Genomic DNA, 19027 nt, shown 5'->3' with positions numbered 1-19027 from the left:
AGACAGGGGATAGGGCACAGAGGCGGCAGACAGACACACAGACAGGGAAGAGGCACAGTAGGGGCAGACAGATAGGAGAAGGGGCACAGAGGCGATAGACAGACACAAAGACAGGGGATGGGGCACAGAGGCGGCAGACGGGACAGGGAAGGGCACAAAGGTGGCCCATGGGGGCAGCCCCTCCTGAAAAACCGGTTGCCTTGGCAGATGCAGATGGGGAGCAGGCTCTGTGGCAGGTCTGAGCTCTGCGAGCCAGGGGGAGTGAAGACAGCCCTGTTGCGTCATTCTGATCACTGGGAAGGAGCCCGGGCTGCCCAAGGTGCCCGTATTGCCCTCCCTTTCCCCCAGCTTGGCTGGCCAGGGAAGGGGATGTCAGGTTCCCATCTACTGCAATGGCTTCTAGTTCAGGGGCACCCGGGGCTGGCTCCATCCCTCTCCTGGCATGGGAAGCCAACAGGCAACCAGAGAAGACTGCCCCCTGCTGGCCAGGGCGGGCTCCTTGCTGAGGGCTGAACCTCTCCCACTCCCGGCCCCTTAAGCCAAGGGAGTTACCTGGCTCATGCCCCTGGGGGCTTGGGCTGGTCCCAACTCCACCGCCTGGGACCCAGGGCAGGGCCTCTTTGCTGGATCCTCCTGGAGCTGCCCCTCCAGGGCCGGGCGCTTCGCAGGTGCCACCCCCATCTCTGCCCGGAACCGGTCGATCTCCGTGGCCATGCCGGTGACGAGCTGGGGCGGGAACTTGCTCTCGCCCTCCGGGCAGTTCAGCACCAGCTGCTCCTTGAGGAGGGTGACGACTGTCTCCGAGCTCTGCAGCTTCCTGCTCTGGGTGCGCAGGGCCCCCCTGGCCTCCGCCTCATCCTCCCAACCCTCTGACAATGGGGATCCCCCCAGCCGCTCCTTCAGCTCGGCGGTCTCCAGGCACAGGCTCAGCAGGGCTTTCCTGCAGGGGACATGGGGGCTGCCGTCAGCGTGGGGAGCCTGAAACAACCCAACCCCAAAGCAGCTCCCCACCTCTACTCCCCATCCCCACAGATCCCCCCAGCTCAGAGAGGGCTGGAGAGTTCCTCTTGCCCTGTTCTCCCAGGCCATCGATCGCCCTCCATGCTGCCTTGGGAGGGGCCCTGGGCAGCTGCATGCCAGGCCAAGCGGCTGGCAGGACTCCTGGCAATTTCCAATGCCCCTGCAATGATCATTGCCTGGCCTGGCGCCCCTCTCTCTTTAGGGTGACCAGATGTCCTGATTTTATAGGGACAGTCCCAATTTTTGGGTCTTTTTCTTATATAGGCTCCTATTACCCCCCACCCCCTGTCCCGATTTTTCACATTTGCTGTCTGGTCACCCTATCTCTCTTCACGTCTCTCGTTGGCTCCCCCATCTCCATCACACACAAACCATGGTCCTCCCTTTCGCAGCCTCTCCCCAGCCACCCCATCATCCCAGTCAGCAGCGAACAGTTGCCTCCCAGCTCTGCTGTGCCTGGGACGCCAGCCGCCATCGTCCTGTGCTGCCCCTGGCCTGGGAGACGCTCCCTGCCCGACCATCTGCAAAATCCTCCCCAGCCACTTTCGAACCCTGCCTTCAGGCTCCGCACTGCCGTGACCCCTGCAGGTCAGTGATGAGTGGAGCCCACTGCCCAGTTTTGTCTCTCTGACTCCTGGTTCTCCCCAATCTGTGTCCAGCTCTTATCTCCTGTCTGATACGTAGCTTGGCCGCTCCTAGGGGCGGGCACTGACTCTGTCTGTGTCTGGACAGCGCTTAGCATCACGGGGGCCTGGGCCATCACTGAGCTCCCAGGTGCTAGCACAATACAGATAGTAACCTGGGGCACCACGTGGTGGCTGACAGGGAGCAGCTGGAATCCCTCCCCTGGATGCCCCTCAGGCACAGACTCTGGCCCCTCTGCTCTCCACTGAGGGCCACACCCTCCTCCAAGCAGCACAGCTGGCTCCTGGGTGCAGACCGGCCCCTCCCCCCGCAGCCCACCCTCTGCCCCCATGTGCAATTTGCCATGGGGATGTGCTAAGCAGGAGAGTGAGTCTGCCATGCAGAGGGGTGGCAGCAGCATGGAACCACTTCCCCTTCCCCACTGGCAGTCCAGGATGGAGCACAACCAGGCCGGTGCCCTCTGAGGCTACGTCTTCACTACGGGGGGGAGTCGATTTAAGATACGCAAATTCAGCTACGCGAATAGCGTAGCTGAATTCGACGTATCTGAGCCAACTTACCCCACTGTGAGGACGGCGGCAAATCGACCTCCGCGGCTCCCCCGTCGACGGCGCTTACTCCTACCTGCGCTGGTGGAGTACAAGCGTCGATTCGGGGATCGATTGTCGCGTCCCGACGAGACGCGATAATTCGATCCCCAAGAGATCGATTTCTACCCGCTGATTCAGGCGGGTAGTGAAGACGTGGCCTGAGAACTTCTCCAGGATCAGGAGGCTGTAATGCAACCTATGGCCTAGGCCCGCAGGCACTGGAAGAGAGATGCATTGTGCAGACATCCACATCGCTCTCTTCTCTACAGCCACTGCCCACTGCCCTGGGCCTTAGCCCATATTGTCCTGCCCACACCCTGTGTCTCCCCTGTCCCCAGGCCCTCCCATTTAATTGTGATTCATCCCCACCTCCCTCCCCAGCTAGCCAGGGATCTACAGCTGTCAGCTGGACACTGCCAGACCCCAGGGGTTCTGTGACCCAGGACGCCCTCTGCCAGGCCCCTGGGGGGGTGGGGGTTGTGACCCAGGACGCCCTCTGCCAGGCCCCCGGGGGGTTCTGTGATCCAGGACACCCTCTGCCAGGCCCCCAGGGGGGTGGGGGTTGTGACCCAGGACGCCCTCTGCCAGGCCCCTGGGGGGTTCTGTGATCCAGGACACCCTCTGCCAGACCCCCAGGGGGGTCTGTGACCCAAGACACCCCCTGCCAGGCCCTTGGGGGTTCTGTGACCCAGGATGCCCTCTGCCAGGCCCCCAGGGGTTCTGTGATCCAGGCCACGCCATGTTTGGAAAAGTTTAGCCCATAGCTAAGTTGGGGGAGGGGGAGGTTTCGCTGACATAGGGGATGTCTACACTGCAGTCAGACACCCACGGCTGGCCCGTGCCCGCTGACTCAGGCTAAGGGGCAATTTAATTGCGGTGTAGATGCTCAGGCTGCAGCCCGAGCTCCTAGACCATCCCACCGCGCTGGGTCCTAGAGCCCAGGCCCCAGCTCAAGCCCGAATGTCTATACTGCAATTAAACAGCCTCTTCGCCCCAGCCCCTTCACCTGCATCAGCTGGCACGGGCCAGCCTGGGGTGTCTAATTGCAGTGTAGACATCCCCTAGTTAAAGCAGTGAAACCCCTCTAACATGGATGCAGTTATCCAAGGATAAGGGGCTGTTTAGCTTATTTCACTGTGTAAGCACGGGATAACTGAGCTCACGCTGGACAAGAAGAGGGAATTACAACACCTTCCCTGATTACTACAAGGGGCAGTACAGTAAAGGCCCAGTGAAAGTATAGCTGCCCTAACACTATCTCAGTGTGAACTACTGAAGGTTATTGGATTTGCTTGGCAGCCAGGAGGGGTGGTGTGACATTATTAATATGAACTGGAACCGTACAGTTCATTGTTGAAACCAAGGTCTTGTAGTCAGTGGTGAGCTGGAGCCGGTTCCCACCAGTTCGAGGGAACCGGTTGTTAAATTTAGAAGCCCTTTTAGAACCGGTTGTCCCGGTTCTAAGGGGGCTTTTAAATTTAACAAAATCTCTGGCAGCTCCCTGCCCTGCCCCCGGCCCCAGCTCACCTAGCTCCGCCTCCTCCCCTGACGCTCCCCCCGGCTTCTCCTCCCCGTCCCCTGCTTCCCGCGAATAAGCAGGGCTTTCTGCAGGTGAGCTGGGGCGGGGGCGGGGCGCGAGGAGGACTCCAGGCACCGCGCGGCCCGACCCGGCCCCAACTCCGGCCGCGCGGCTCTGGCCCGGGGTAAGAGGCCGGGGCCGGAGGGGTTGGATAAGGAGGGGACAGGGAGCGGGAGGTGGGGGGGGTTGGACGGGGCAGAGGTTCTTGGGGGGCGGTCAGGGGATGGGGAAGGGGGGGGTTGGGTAGGCGCCGTGTGGGAGTTCCGGGGGTCTGTCGGGGTGGTGGTGGATGGGGTCGGGGCAGTCAGGGGACAGGGAGCGGGGCGAGTTGGGCAGGGGGTGGGGTCCTGGGGGGCAGTTAGGGTTGGGGGTCTCGGGAAGGAGTGGTCAGGGGACAAGGAGCGGGGCGGGGGGTTATGGGCTGCGGTTTCTGAGGGGAGCAGTCGGGGGCAGGACATGGATGGGGGGTGTACTCACCGGGCGGTTCCCTACCGTGTCTTCGGTGGCGGCTCCTTCAGCCGCTGGAGCCGTGCCGCCGAAGACCCAGTAGGGAACCGGTTCCTAAGATTTTGGCAGCTCATCACTGCTTGTAGTGGCACCAAATCTTGTAGAAAGGGGATCAAATAAGGTGTCTAAGACAAGGTTATGGTTCGCTGGTTATAATTATGCTATCTGTATGTATGTATCATTTTTGTATTTAAAGTTATAAGTATTGGCTCTATACCGTCTATATTTCAAACTTGTGCTATGCTTCTGGGTGACAACCCAGACAAGTTGGTGTCAGCTCTGCCTAGCCTGCTTGATGGCCCATTAAGGACCATCAGCTATACAATCGACCTCTTGAGAGAAGGCAGATACACCTTGTGACTCAGCAAGGTATGCAGGAACATGCCTATGGACAGAACTCTAAGGTGGTTTTTTTTCTTGCCATGTGCCCGAATGCTTGTCTTTGGAACTAAGAAAGAGAGGCCACATGACAAGAGACTATAAAAGACTGCTGCAGCTCCTCCATCTTGTCTTCAGTCCTGCTTCATACCTCTGGAGGGACTTTGCTACAAGCTGAAGCTTTGAACAAAGGACTGAATGACCCATCCCAGCTGTGGATGTACTCCAGAGACTTGATTTGAACCTTGATTCCATCACTGCTACAAGCCTGAACCGAGAACTTTGCCATTACTGTATGTAATTGATTCCATTTAACCAATTCTAGCTCTCAACTATATCTTTTTCCTTTTATGAATAAACCTTTAGATTTAAGATTCTAAAGGATTGGCAACAGCTTGATTTGTGGGTAAGATCTGATTTGTATATTGACCTGGGTCTGGGGCTTGGTCCTTTGGGAGTGGGAGAACCTTTTTTCTTTTACTAGGGCATTGGTTTTCATAACCATTTGTCCCCATAACAAGTGGCACTGGTGGTGATACTGGGAAACTGGAGTGTCTAAGGGAATTGCTTGTATGACTTGTGGTTAGCCAGTGGGGTAAAACCAAAGTCCTCTCTGTCTGGCTGGTTTGGTTTGCCTTAGGGTTGGAAAAACCCCAGCCTTAGGCTCAAGTATCAGGGGGTAGCCGTGTTAGTCTGTATCTACAAAAACAACAAGGAGTCTGGTGGCACCTTAAAGACTAACAGATTTATTTGGGAATAAGCTTTCGTGGGTAAAAACCTCACTTTTTCAGATGCATGTAACTGCCCCGCTTTAAGCAATTTGTCCTGAATTGGCACTCTCAGTTGGTTCCCACCAGAACCAGCATCGTTACAGGTGGAAAGCCTAAAGAAAAGGCTCCTAAGGGGTGTATTGGAAACTGCTTTGGGTGGAACTGGATTAGGAGTTGGAATACTGGATGCTACTAACATAGAGGTATTGGCAAACAAACTGAGTTATGTTACAGCTGAAATACAAGAATCTAGAAATCCCATCAGTGCATCCTTATCAAAATGAGGAATGGGGCAACACTTATTTTCTAAAGTACGGCCAGTATGGCAACAGCAAGGTGAACAGGATTTATTACTTTTAGCAGGGGCTATGGGAACTGTGATAAATGAAGGTGGGGGGAAGGGTAGGTCCTCTTTATGGACACTCAGCCAGCCAGTAGCTATAAAATCCCTCTTAGTAGCTGTTCTCTAATTGCTCTACCTGTAAAGGGTTAAAAAGTCTCACTGCTATGCATAGGTAAAAGGAAGTGACTGGGCACCTGGCCAAAAGAGCCAATGGGAAGGCTAGAACTTTTTAAAATTGAAACAAGAGTCCCCTTTTATCTGGCTGCTGTTGTTCTCGGGGAGAGGCAGACAGGGAGCAGTTATGCTGTGAGAAACTTGGGCCAGGTACGGAAAATCATCAGTATCATACCTAGAAACTATTCATCTAAAACCCCAGATATGTAAGTAGATCAGGAAATGTCTAGGAAGATGTGATTAGGTTTATCCCTTTTATTTCTTTATGGCTTGTGGATTCCTCTGTGCTAACCCCAGGTGCTTTTGTTTTGCTTGTAACCTTTAAGCTGGACCTCAAGAAGCTATCTTGATGCTTAATCCTTGTAATTGATTTTTTTTTTAAACCTAGCAAAAAGCCTAAGTTGCAGATGTATTTTCTTTCTTTTTGTTTTTAATAAAATTTACCTTTTTTAAGAACAGGATTGGATTTTTGTGTCCCTAAGAGGTTTTGTGCATATGTTGTTTAATTAGCTGGTGGCAACAGCTGATTTCCTTTGTTTTCTTTCTCAGCTCTTCCCCAGAGGGGGTGGGTGTGTGTGTGTGAGAGAGAGAAAGGGCTTGAAAGTACCCCACAGAAAGGAATTCCCAAGTGTGCCTTCCTGGGTTCTCAAAGGGGTTTTGCCCTTGGGTGGTAGCAGCATCTACCAATCCAAGGTCAGAGAAAAGCTGTAACCTTGGGAGTTTAATACAAGCCTGGAGTGGCCAGTATTAATTTTTAGAGTCCTTGCGGGCCCCCACCTTCTGCACTCGAAGTGCTAGAGTGGGGAATCAGCCTTGACAGGAACAATTCAAGAAAATGTGTCCTTAGCATTAGCCTGTACACAGGCCCAAGAAATAAGTCAGCAATTGGTCGTCCAAATGATTCGGGAAGGTATACAAGGAAATTTGCTTTTGGAAATAAAAAAATTGTTGTTAGAAAAATGTTACAGGATGGGAGAGACAATTAATGGCATGGTGCAAATTGGTAAACTTTACACTGAATAAAGACCAAATGGTTCTACGAGCATATGTAGTAAAAGAACACCCCTGTCTAACTATTGATATATATCCAGTGGTACCTCTGGGAATCCAGCTAACAAAATATTTGGTTATGTATTCCGCTGATCATCATTCCTGGGCATATAAAGAACATCAGCAATGGAAAACCATTGACATGTTTCAGTGTGTGGCCTATGAAAATTTGGGATGTGTATGTGAGGATCAAAATTTACAAAAGAAGAGATAAATGTTTTTATGCTCAAACCTAAGGGACCTAAAGATGTATGTTTGATATATTCACTGAACAAAAGTCAGCTGTTATATATATATGCAGGAAGGGGATGTGTTTGTGTCAGGAATCACTGTCCAATGGTAGTAGTATATTATAAGGAATTGTTTTTTTATGATTTATTTAGTTAATAGATGTTTTTGCAATATTACAAAAATTATAAGTTGCGATTTTTAATACTATGTTCCCTTATGGACTGTAAACTACTTAAAGTTTAAACCACAGTTGTATCACAATGCAACGCCTGTAAACTTAGGCATGAATAAGACCATGATAAGGAAATTGTTGGCCCATCCTATGTTATATTCATATTTACAATATGTTGCACAGACAGGAAAGCAAATACGTATTGACGTACCACATGATAATACAAAAATCATATGTGCTGAAAACTATTGCAAATGCAGGAGATCACTCTTGGTGGGAAATGCTATTAGGGTGGTCGCCTTCTGCAACTGGTATGCTAAATATAATGGTTCACCCCATTGTGGTGATCATTGGAATCCAATTGGCTCTAATAGTGAGCATAATAGCTTTGGCTTGCTGGATGAAGAGAACTGTTCAGAGAATACAGGAAGCTGGCATTCAAAGTCAAATAAGGCCCTTGTTAATTATACCCAGGAGGCAAGCTCAAGCTCAACAGGTCTGAGTATTGGACTCCTGTAATAGTAATGACGGCTTTGGTAAAAGTGTCATTAAGGAGAGGATTGTAAGGTCTGAGGCCTTTTTCTACAGTAAGCAGCAGCAGCCATAAGCTAAGAAGCAGAGAGTCACATCCTCACATAAAGGGCTGTTAAGGAGGCTCCTGTCCTAATAGTACCAACCATCACCAGATAAAGAAACAGATCTTAAGAAAACTTTGTTTGATGCATTCTGTCTGTCAAGGAATCACTTATCAACAGCTGTGATTGTGAAATCTCTATTTCTTTATTGTTTGCCTTTACAGTCCCCACTTCTCTACTGTTTATCTGTAGGGTCTCTGTCTGGTTCTTTGATTGTTTCTGTCTGTTGTATAACTAATTTTGCAAGATTTAAATCAACTAAGGTGGTGGGGTCTGACTGGGTAAAGAACTGTTTTGTAATGGGGTCGGATGGGTGAAAAACACTGTTTTGTAGGACTTTAGTTTAAAATGATTGGTTAAGGAAGAGCTAAGCAGGACTCAAATGTAACTATATAAACTGGGGTCCAAACAGAAGTTCTCTGGAACCTAACCCCAGGACACAGCCCAAGATCAGAGCTGCCAGACTCCACATTCTGCCAATCATACTGTGCAGAAGCTGGAGTCCCCGGATGACCTGATCCTGACTGGCCACCAGGAAAAGTGTGTCTGCCTTATTAGGAGTGGTGAGCATTGTATGCTTAGCGTGTGCAGTCTATTTTGGTGACTGTTAATAAATAGAGGTTAAGGCTATTACTGTGTAAGGCTTTTTCACTGGCAAAAGGCCCCACAAACCCACAGAAGATTACGCCCTGAGCCCTAGGAACTGGTTATAGGCAGGTGCCTTTCGCCCGGAGCCGTAGGAACTGGGTACGGGTGGGGGTGCCTAAATTAACCGGGTTATGCCTTGAGCCCACGGAAGGGTAACGGTGAAGTGCCCTAAAGAGTCTGTGCTCCCTCCTTGCCCTGCAGCCTGATACCCTCACACGCTCTCATGACCCCAGGCTCTCATGCCCGAATTGCGTCAGCCTGTCCTACCTGATGGGAGAGAGAGACGAGAAGCCGGCTTCCTCCATCAGAGCCTTCAGTTCCCACAGCTCCCCTTCCACCTTCGCCTTCTGCTCCAGGAGCTGCTGGTTCTTGGCTCTGATGTGGAGCAGCTCTGCCTGCAGGCTGCTGTCCCTCTCCAGGGGATCCAGGGTGAGGAGATCAGGCTGTGCTGCCTCGGCCACCAGGCTGTTCACAGGGAGGCCTTGACTGGTCTGGAGGGGAAGCGTGGTGCCATATGAGAGGTTATTGCGAAGGGCTAATGTGCAATGGTCACTGAGCTGCCTGGGGCAGGGCTGGATGGTGCCCAGGGAGGCCTTTAAAGCACCGACCCTGCAAGCTGCACCCAAAGGCCTTTGGTTCCTGCTGGATTTCTTCACCAGGCACCAGGCCCCGGTTCTCAGCTGATCAAAGCAGCCAACCTGACTCCCAGCTGTTTAGCAATGAACAAATCTCAGGTCAGCTGCACAGCTCCAAGGCAATCTGCCCTGGGTCCTTCCAGGAGCTCCCCTGGCCGCCCCACTCTGGCCGAGCTCCGGCAGCACCTCAGCAGAGCGGTGCATCTCTTGGACTCACCTGCTGGCTCGCGGCGCTGGGCGGCGCCTCCCCCTCGACGCTGTCAGCGCTGCCATCCTTGGCGTCCTCCCGTCCAGGCTCACCTAGCAGAGACACCAGGCCATGAAGCACTCAGAGCAAGAACAACCCAGGCTCTTCCAGCCTCATCAGAGTTTCCACTAGCCCAGCCGCTCTGCAGGCACCCAGTGTGGGGAATGCCGCCAAGGCCCCACAGTGGCTAGAAACAAAGGACTGAGCCAGGCCAGCTGCTCCCACCCTGGGGCATGGACCCATTCCCTCCCTGCGCCAGGCACCCCCATAGGGCTCTGGAGGCCAGTCCCTGTCCCTGTGAGACAGCGTCCCACTGGGAAAGCCCTCACAGCTGGGGCTGCACACGCTGCAGGGAAGTCTACCTGCACTCCCCGAATGGCCTCTGGGCCTGGAGCAGCAGTAAGTGAGGCTGACCCAGCCCTGCCCAGGAAAATACCCACCCCAGCAATCCGTGCCCCATGGTGCCCTCTGACACAGCCAGTCACCGGCAAGCTAGGCCCAGTTCCTGGCTTCCCAGAGACTCAGAGCCATGGGCCTTTCTGCAGAAGATGCCCTGTGCACATTCCTGCCCTTTCCCAGCAAGCAAAAGCTGCATGCACCCCAACCCCCACCCCACACACACACACAATGCCATGCATGAGGCCCATTCCCACCCAGCTCCCTGCAGTTCCCCCCATGCCTGGATGGCCTCTCCTTGCTGCAGGAAGCCTGAGAGGGAAGGCACGCAGCTCCCAAGCTGGGTTCCCTGTAAGCTGCATGGTCACGACACCACGCAGCAGCCTATTTTGCGCCATGCAGGCACTCAGGGAACCCGCCCGGGGACCCACTGTGGCTGGGAGAGGGGCACCCTTCCCCTGGTCCCAACCTAGCCCGACCCCCAACCTGCCATGGCCGGGGCGGCCCCCCAGCCCCAACTATGCCACAGCCTGGACCTGCCGCAGCTGGTGCCCTCCTACCCTGGCCCGAACGCGGCTGGGGTGGCACGACGCGGATCCAGCCGCAGCCAGGGCGGCGTGTTGCAGCCCGGACCCAACTGCGGCTGAGGCAGCGCGGTGCGAACCTAGGCGGCCGTGCCCAGATCCAGCTGCGACGGCCCAGCCCGGACCTGTCGCAGGGCACCCCTCCCTGAACGTAGCCCCGGCTGGACCTGCGGGATTTGGGGGGGGGGCGCCTATTCTGCAACCCCAGTCCCGAAGCTGCTGCAGTGGGGAGAGGTGCCTCTCCCCCTGCCAGCCCAGGTGCTGTTGCGAGGAGTCCTCTCTCCCAGCTGTAGCCCCAGAGCACCCTCCCGCACCTCAAACTCCTCATCCCCGGCCCCACCCCAGAGTCGGCACCCCCAGCCGGAGCCTTCACCCCCTGCACCCCAACCCTCTGCCCCAGCCCTCACCCCCAGCTGGAGCACTCACACCCCTGCACCCAACCCTCTGCCCCAGCCCTGAGCCCCTCCCACACTCCGAACCCCTCGGCCTCACCCCCACCACATTCATTCTGTTATGTGCACCGATATGAAGGTGAGGTGTCACACATCACCTCCATATTGGTGCACATAACAAAATTCATTCCACACATGTGTGGGAAAAATTAGAGGGAACACTGCTCCCAAGGCCGTGGGGAGGGTGCTTGACAGGCAAGGACTCCAGTGTAGCACGTGCTGCGGACCCAGGGACACTGCACGACCTAGTTACTGTGCAACAACAAGCAGAATAAATCTGCAGACACCACCGATCAGCCAAAAGGGGTCTGGTCCAAAAGGGAGAGGGGAAGTGATGAATAGGGGACCCAATGGAACCCCAACCAAATGACCTTTGCAATAACCCTCTGGGTCAGGACTGGAGCTGTCAGGTGCTACTGCAGTACTGATGGATAATAATAATAATTGTGTTACAAGCTCTCTGCTCCCTGATGCCCTCACCCCTGACAGCTCACCGCACAGCCAAGGGCTTCTCTCAGCCTCTGGGCACTCTTCTGCCCAACAGGACCAAGCCTCACAACCATCAAGGCGCCGCCAGACTCTGCTCTGCCTGTCAATTGTGGTTCCTGACACCGGCTGCCTAGAGCTTGGCAAGACCCATCAGGACAGGAAGGGAAAAGCCAGGAACTGACGGGTCACCGGCTGATCCCAGGGCTGCAAAGAGCCCAGCAACAGGCCATTGCTGGGAGTGAACATCTTAGGGAGGTTTGGAGTCAGCCGCAGGAAATAGCAGCGCTGGGCCTGAGCCTCAACCCCGGTGCAAATCAGCACGACTCCACTGCCTTTGACAGATCAACACCGACTCCCACGTGCCGTGGACTTGGCTCCACCTGCTCCAATATCAGCAGCAAAGAGGGAGGTTACAGGACAGAGTGAACCTCACAGGAAGCCATCCTCAAATACCGGCCATGGCTGGCTAGTGACCCCAGCAGATACCCAACCACCTAAGCATCAGTGCTGCATGCTGTCCATCGCCCCCAGGCTGGATCGCCCATGTTTAGCACCAACAGCGCTGAGGGCAGAGCGCTGGAGGAGAGTGCTGTCTTGGCCATGCGGCGGCAGGGCTCTCCTCCCTCCACAGGCTGGCAGGGCAAGGTGCTGGCAGCAGAGCATGGTATGGTTACTCTGCTTTAGTCCTGTTGGCTCAGCCAGAGCCAGGCTGCCTCTGGCCTATCCCAGATTCTCCTATGGATTGTGAGGAGAGGGCAACAGCCACTTCCAGCTCCAGAACCGGGAGGTCAGACACGGTGCAGTGCCCAGCCCTGCACCACAGAGGGTGCTGAGGGAGACCCCCTGGTCTGTCCCACAAGGAGGGTCCAGGGCTTTATCTGAGCCTAGTTGGGGGATATGTTAATGGGAGAGGAGACCCTGCAGCCTGGGCCAAGGTTGACTGCCCTGCCCTCTGCACGTGAAGCACTGCGGCTATGGGGAGTGGCCTGTTGGGCAGCAGGACAGAGCCACCCTCAGTTGCTGGAGCAGGGTGGGATGCAGTTACCTCTGCTGACCACGGCATGCCAAGCGCTCTCCAGCCCTTCCCACTTCCACAGGACCAGAGCTGGCCAGTGGGCTGCCAAGTCTGGGATCCACCCTCTGCCATTAAAGCAATACCGGGGATTTCAGGGGAAGGCAACGCCTCTCACATAGCACCTGGCTAATTGTCAGTGCCACACACGGTGAGAACTGCTGCCTGGCCTCAGCAGAAGAAAAACTGATGCCCTGAAGCATTAGATTTGATTACATTTATTTTAGCTCCTTGTCCATAAACTCAGATTCTAGACTCTGACCTACAGGCAGTGAATTCAGAAACTGTGTGAAGAGAGCTTTTCTTTGCTCTGAATGTAACGCCATTTAAGCAGGAAAACTCCCTGGTTCTTGCAATGTGAGGCAGAATGAGCAGAGGGACCAGTCGAGCTTCTAAACTTCCCTTCATGAGGTTCAGTATCTCAATCGAGTCTCCTCCAAGCCTCCTTTTTCTCCCCACCGAGGCTTTGAAGCCCATCTTGGGACAGGCACCATTTCAGTTAATTTTTTCTTACAAGTCTATCAAAGCTGAGCCCAGTTCTGCCCCTCTTTCAAGGTACTCATGCATCCTAGCTAACTGTACACTGGCCAGGTGCTCTCTGGAGCCACCTCCAATAGCTTCTCCATTGCTATCCTCAGAGGATCCCACCAATTCAGAGACCATCAATACAGCTGAAAAATTCAGTCTATTGTCGCTAACGTGCCTTGCCAGGCACTTCCCTTCTGCCTTCTAGTGTCATTAGCGAACTCCCCCAACTCAAAAGCTCTGCTGCCTTCTCCAATCAGTCTATTTCAATGGCTTGCGTTCCTTTGCTCCCACTAGAGTTACGGTTGCAAAAGTTTCCACAGATCTCCCTGTTTTCACATGCCCAGAACTTTCTGCAGCAGCCATTCTCCATGCTGATGGAGAAATCCTGGCTCCGCTGAACTCAAAACTTACTTCAACAGCATCAAGATTGCATTGCACCATTAGTCTCGGCACTGGGCTATCCTCTCCCCCATTTTTTAATGTGGGCAGAGCCCCTTAGGGAGTTTTTCCATATATGAGTGTAAGTAAAATACACTTTTTGGACTTCAAGGCAAACATAAGAACAGCCGTAGTGGCTCAGACCAGAGATCCATCTAGCCCAGTATCCTGTCTTCCAACGCTGCCCAGTGCCAGATGCTACTGAGGGAGTGAACAGAACAGGGCAATTTATCGAGTGATCCATGCCCAGTCATCCAATCCCAGCTTCTGGCAGACAGGTTTAGGGATTATTTAGGGAAAATTTGGATGGCTCTTGTTTGAAGCAGGGCTTTAGCAGCCAGTGCTGAGCACTGTCCGGTTGAGGATGCACTTGCCATGTATTCTGGATAGGCCAAATATTTCACAGACCGCCTATATTTACAAATGGTAGAGAGGCTTTATTACAAAATACTCAATGCTATTTTTATCCTTCCATGCTAAGGTGCTTGACTCAGGCCTGCTGCCCTCTGCACTAACCAGCCTATATACTTCTTGTTTGGAGGGGTCCATACACAGCAGGACAGACCCCCCAGGAAGGGGCGTATGGGTGCCAGTGAGTTTAAGCTGTCTCTCTCAGCTGGCTGTGGGCTGCTGTGCAGATCAAACTTGCCTGAGCTCAGAGCATTCTGACCACCACACCCCCTCTTGCTCCTCGCATACCCCTAGGCTGGGGGATGAGAGGGGACAGCAAAGGTCCATACACTGGCCCTGCACTGGGGGAATCCCCTGGGGGCTTCCCCCCCCCCCACCTTCAGACCCCCATGTCCCACTGGAGTGGCACATAGGAGCTGTAGCAGCCAGGGCCCTGAACCTGTCCCAGGATTCCTGCTGCTGTCTAAGTGGAGTCATGAGGGACCATCTCCTCTCTGTTCCATCACAGTCATATAGGCAGCGCCAATTCTCACTGGTGCTTCCCAGCCATCTCAGATACAAACCTGTCTGCCCACTCAAGTCCCCCACTCTTTTTTGGCATTACCCTTTCCCCATAGCTCACTCCCATGAAATAGGTGGGTCTCTGGTTAGTTTGCCCAAGATGCATTAGAGCTGCATTCTCCAGATCAAGTCTTTGTTTAAAATGGCCTGTGTGCCATTCTAACAGCTCTAACAGCAGCTGATTTGCACATGGCCTGCCAGTACAGTACCAGTGCAAATTTCAGGGTCATTTCCTGCTAGTCCAGCTCATTCATAAAACCAGCCCTAACACTGATCCCTGCAGCACCTTACTAGAAACCACCTCCCAGCCCCAGCGGCTGCCGTTTCTATCTTTTGGTTCTCTCCGTGCTAGGGTCCAACTCATGCCAGCTACTAGTTTAGACGTGGTTGTTACCAGCAGGACTCTGCTGCAGTTTCTTTGAGCAGTGAGAACAATCTCTCTCACCCTCTCATACCCATATAAGTACAGCCAGTTGCAGGCTACCTGGGGTATTGGATGTCTCGAAACAAAGCGCTATACCGGCATTCTGAGGATTCATTGCTTGAAATCCCCCCGCTACTTATTGCTCTTGGTTCCAATATACCTTCCATCTTTACCGATCTTTTTCCTCTTAATAACTGGTCCAACATTTTCCTAGGGAAAGAAGCTGAACTTACCAGCTGGTAATTGGCAGGGCTGTTCTCCTTTTCCTGACTTGAAGATTGGATCCATACTGGCTTTTCCCCATGCTTGTTCAAAGAGTTAGCCATGATTCAGTAAACTTGTTAATTTGCCTATTAGTCTAGGATGCAGGTGACTTGGACTCACTGGCATATTCTGCAAAGCATTCCCTCTCTGCTCTGCAGAGATCACTAATTATCAGAAGGGTTTCCTTTACCGCCTAATAGGCCAAACAAGTTTACATAGTGAGATTTTAAAAAGCAGCTTCCTAGCCCCAACATATTCAATACTCTAATTTATTTGCCCCCCTAGTGTATTAGCAAAGCCCTCTTTTGGCTAGCCTGGCATTGCTCTGCCCCTCTGCAAGCCGTGAACAAGCCCCACCCAGAGTCTCTTTGAACTTCACATCCTGGAGCAGCCCTTTGCAAAGCTGCGGCAGTGCGTCGTGTTCCTTGCACCTTCCTGCACGGCGTAGAGCATCGTTTGCACTAGGCGCGAGCTCTGCCAGGTTCCCCTTCAGCACAGGTAGGTTACGACTCCTGCCATTGTGCTGGGCTTGCTGGATGCTGCAGTTTCCCCATGTTTGCTCTCCTGCCCGGCCGCACTCAGGGAGCCTGATCCTCCCCAGGGCCCTCCTCCAGCCAAACCTGCGAGAAAGAGCCTCTCACCATTCCCCTCTCACTGCTCCATCAGGTGGTGGGGCTCCCTCTGTGGGATGAGTCAGCTGAGCATCTCCCACCTCGGCAGATCCCACACGATCCACTGGGAGCCCTGTCCCTAGGTGAATGGCTCTGAGGCAGCTGTATTATCAGGGTCTCTCGAGTAATTTCCTCTGGGACCCCCAGCAGGTTGGGAGCATACAAGGCCCCCAGTGTATTCTCCCTGGCTCCTGGGCCTTAGGAAAAGGTGAGAGCTCTCCCAATCTCAGCATATTTCAGGATCAAGCCCCACAGTGAATATTCATATCTTCACACATTCATATCTTCACCCTTCCCTTCTGACCCTCAGCCAATACCAGCCAGCCCTGATGATTTACTGCACCCAAGCTTCCCCTGGCTGCTCCAGAAACTCCTCTTTAGAGGCTTCAGTCTTTGGCAAGGCAACACTGGGATGATTTTCACCATTGTCTGAAGAGTCATGCCAATAAATCCATCTAATTGCAATGCTTCCATTTCCATGGCCCCTGGGAACGTAGGGTCCCGCACCCAGGCAGCCTGCTGGCTTCCTACCACTAGGACGGCTGTTTCTGGAGAAGAGCAAAGGGGCAGTATCCTGCTGCTGGGGCTAGCGAGGTGCTAGTTTGGCCACACTCTTAGAGCAACCTCAAGGCTCTCCTAACCTGCTCCCCTGGCCACTCCGTAACCAGGAATAGCTGGAGGGATGCGCTGCTTTGGTCACACCCCCTTTAGCATGTCACAGGGGAGGGGGGCTGCAAGAGGGCACCTGCCTGAGCTGCTACATGGGTTCTCTGCACATTGGGTTTTCCTCCTGCACAGAGGGGAAAGCCCAGACAACTAAACCAGCTTTATGAGCCTTCGGCACCTCCACAGCACCCACGAGTCAGGCCCATCGCTTTTACTGGCTTTCCTGTGCTTCCGCAAACTCTCTGCACCTCTGCTACAGTGTCTTAGCTAGCCTCCCGCAGAGCTCACCACCTGTCTGGCAGGCACCAATATGGGGGGCTAAAAAGCAGGCAGACAAGGTTTCAAATTGCTTTGCAAAACCTTGCCCTCTGAGATTGCACTTGTAGCACCTAACACAAGAGGACTTAGAGCGGTAGCAGCAAAAGGCCTGTTCTGCTCCCAGCAGGAGCAGGCCCAGTTTTGTGATTTCCCTCATCTCTTAACATATTCGGACCCTTGAAGCAGTTTCAGCTGGTGCACATCAACGCAGCTCCCCTGAGAGCAATGGGGCTGCACGGAGGCACACCAGCCAAGCTGGCCCCTTGTGGCTACTGCACCTGGGAAGCCTGCAGTGCACCAGTTGTGTCCTTCTGAAATTAATAGGCAGCATGTTTACAACAAACAAAAGGAAGTATTTTTTCCACACAACACACAGTCAACCTGTGGCACTCCTTGCCAGAGGATGTTGTGAAGGCCAAGACTATAATAGAGTTCAAAAAAGAACTAGATAAGTTAATGAAGGGTAGGTCCATCAATGGCTATTAGCCAGGATGGGCAGGGATGGTGTCCCTAGCCCTGTTTGCCAGAAACTGGGAATAGGCAACAGGGGATGGATCACTTGATGATTACTTGTTCTGTTCATTCCCTTTGGGGCATCTGGCATTGGCCAGTTGGAAGACAGGATACTGGGCTAGATTGACGTTTGGTCTGATGCAGTATGGCCATTCTTATGTTCTGACCCCTGGGATTTTTAAAGCAATAGACCCCAGCCCTTGGTCATCTCCAGTATGGAGTGATCTTTCCATACCATGTACAGCTCCTTTTTATATAGCACAGCTCGTCCTCCCCAGCAGCCTAACCTAGCTCTCTCACACAGCCGGGAGACAGGGTCACCCAACGGCATGAGATGCTCACAACACTGACCTCCTCTTACCAAGCCAAGTATTTCAGCTGGCTCAGTTGAAGTTTTAAGCTTCCAGCTTTAGCATAAAGACACTTCCTACCGAATATTGCCACCGCCTTAGTCTGAGCCCCATTGAGTTGCAACCCTGCTTTTAGGGAAGGGGACGGCTGGGGAAACCAATGCTTGTCTCAGAACATCCTTCAGATTCACTCTCTGACACACACGTGCTGAGACCCACCCATACTCCAGTGGAGTACTGCTCGGTTGGGACTCTGTCTGCTCTTATTTAGCACATCCATGAACGATGAGGGAAGAGCAAACAGAGCTGTGATAGACCCCCCCCCCCCACCGATGACAGTGGCTAGCGGGGATGTGGCCTACGCTCCAGCGGAAACAGAAATCACTCAAAAGGTCCCTTCCAAGGTTAGAAACGTGGTCAGGCAATAACACAAGGAGAGGCAGCTCTGAAAAATGAAAAACAAAGACAGCTAGAAGGGAGAAAAGTATCTAATGGGAGGTTAAGGCAACAGGAACACAAGTATGAGATGGGATGAGTGTGCAATAGGATGGGGCTGCAAAGGAAAACCCAATGGGATTGGGAGCTGCATGTGCAGAGCAGGGAGGTATGGGAGTCTGGTGTGTGTGAAACTAGTCTATTGTGTCTGACAGAAAGTGGTGAGGAATTAACAGGCAATCACCAGAGAGAACTACTGAGAAGTGGAGCAAGGAGAAAAGGAATGCAACTGAGCAGGGCGCTGGAAATGTCGCTGCAGCTGGGGCTGCCTAATGCCCAGCATAATTGGGCCTGGGCCTGACGTAAAGGATTCTTTGTAGCAGAAGAGCCCAATATGCATCGCTTCTCTTTAGGTGACAAAAAAGAGGGAACTTGGTAGGAGTCTACCAACACCTGAAGGGTGCAAACGCCCTGCAGAGAGGGGAATTATCCAGGCCAGGGGAGGAGAAGGAGCAACAGTTTTTAAAAAAGGAGAATTGAAACAATCAGGAAGACAGGCCTGCCAGGGCGATCTGTCCTTAGACCATGAAATAGACTTCCTGGGACAGCAGCTCCATCACTGTTGGTATTTACACCGGCCTGGACAAAGCACTGATGCTACATCACAGGGAAGAACTCCAGAGAGAGGATGGCAGTGGATGGGCTAAAAATAACCTACCAGGTAACTGTTAGGTCACGTATTTGGTCCCTTCTGGCCTTGGAATCTATGAATCTCTCCATCTTTGCCATCTCTGGGTCTAATTCCCTCTGCCTTGCACCAGTGTAGCAAGT

At 53.2% G+C, this 19027-nt stretch overlaps 1 protein-coding gene across 1 annotated transcript in view; it reads right to left on the bottom strand.

The window, feature by feature from the left end:
• The window catches only part of LOC115271269 (myomegalin-like), a 29161-nt gene extending 13465 nt beyond the window's left edge, over positions 1-15696 (bottom strand). The window contains exons 1-4 of the mRNA XM_029912442.1: positions 15675-15696; positions 9595-9677; positions 9010-9233; positions 553-940 (exon numbers count right to left, since the gene is read on the bottom strand). Coding sequence (XP_029768302.1) covers positions 553-940; positions 9010-9233; positions 9595-9677; positions 15675-15696 — 717 coding nt within the window. The remainder of the gene's footprint in view (positions 1-552; positions 941-9009; positions 9234-9594; positions 9678-15674) is intronic.
• Between the last annotated feature and the right edge of the window lie 3331 nt (positions 15697-19027).

The sequence above is a fragment of the Terrapene carolina genome, unplaced genomic scaffold (genome assembly GCF_002925995.2).
Source record: "Terrapene carolina triunguis isolate 2854851 unplaced genomic scaffold, T_m_triunguis-2.0 Scaffold212, whole genome shotgun sequence".
NCBI lineage: Eukaryota > Metazoa > Chordata > Testudines > Emydidae > Terrapene > Terrapene triunguis.
The sequence above is the reverse complement of the archived record's forward strand: the minus strand, read 5'-3'. Positions and strand labels throughout refer to the sequence as shown.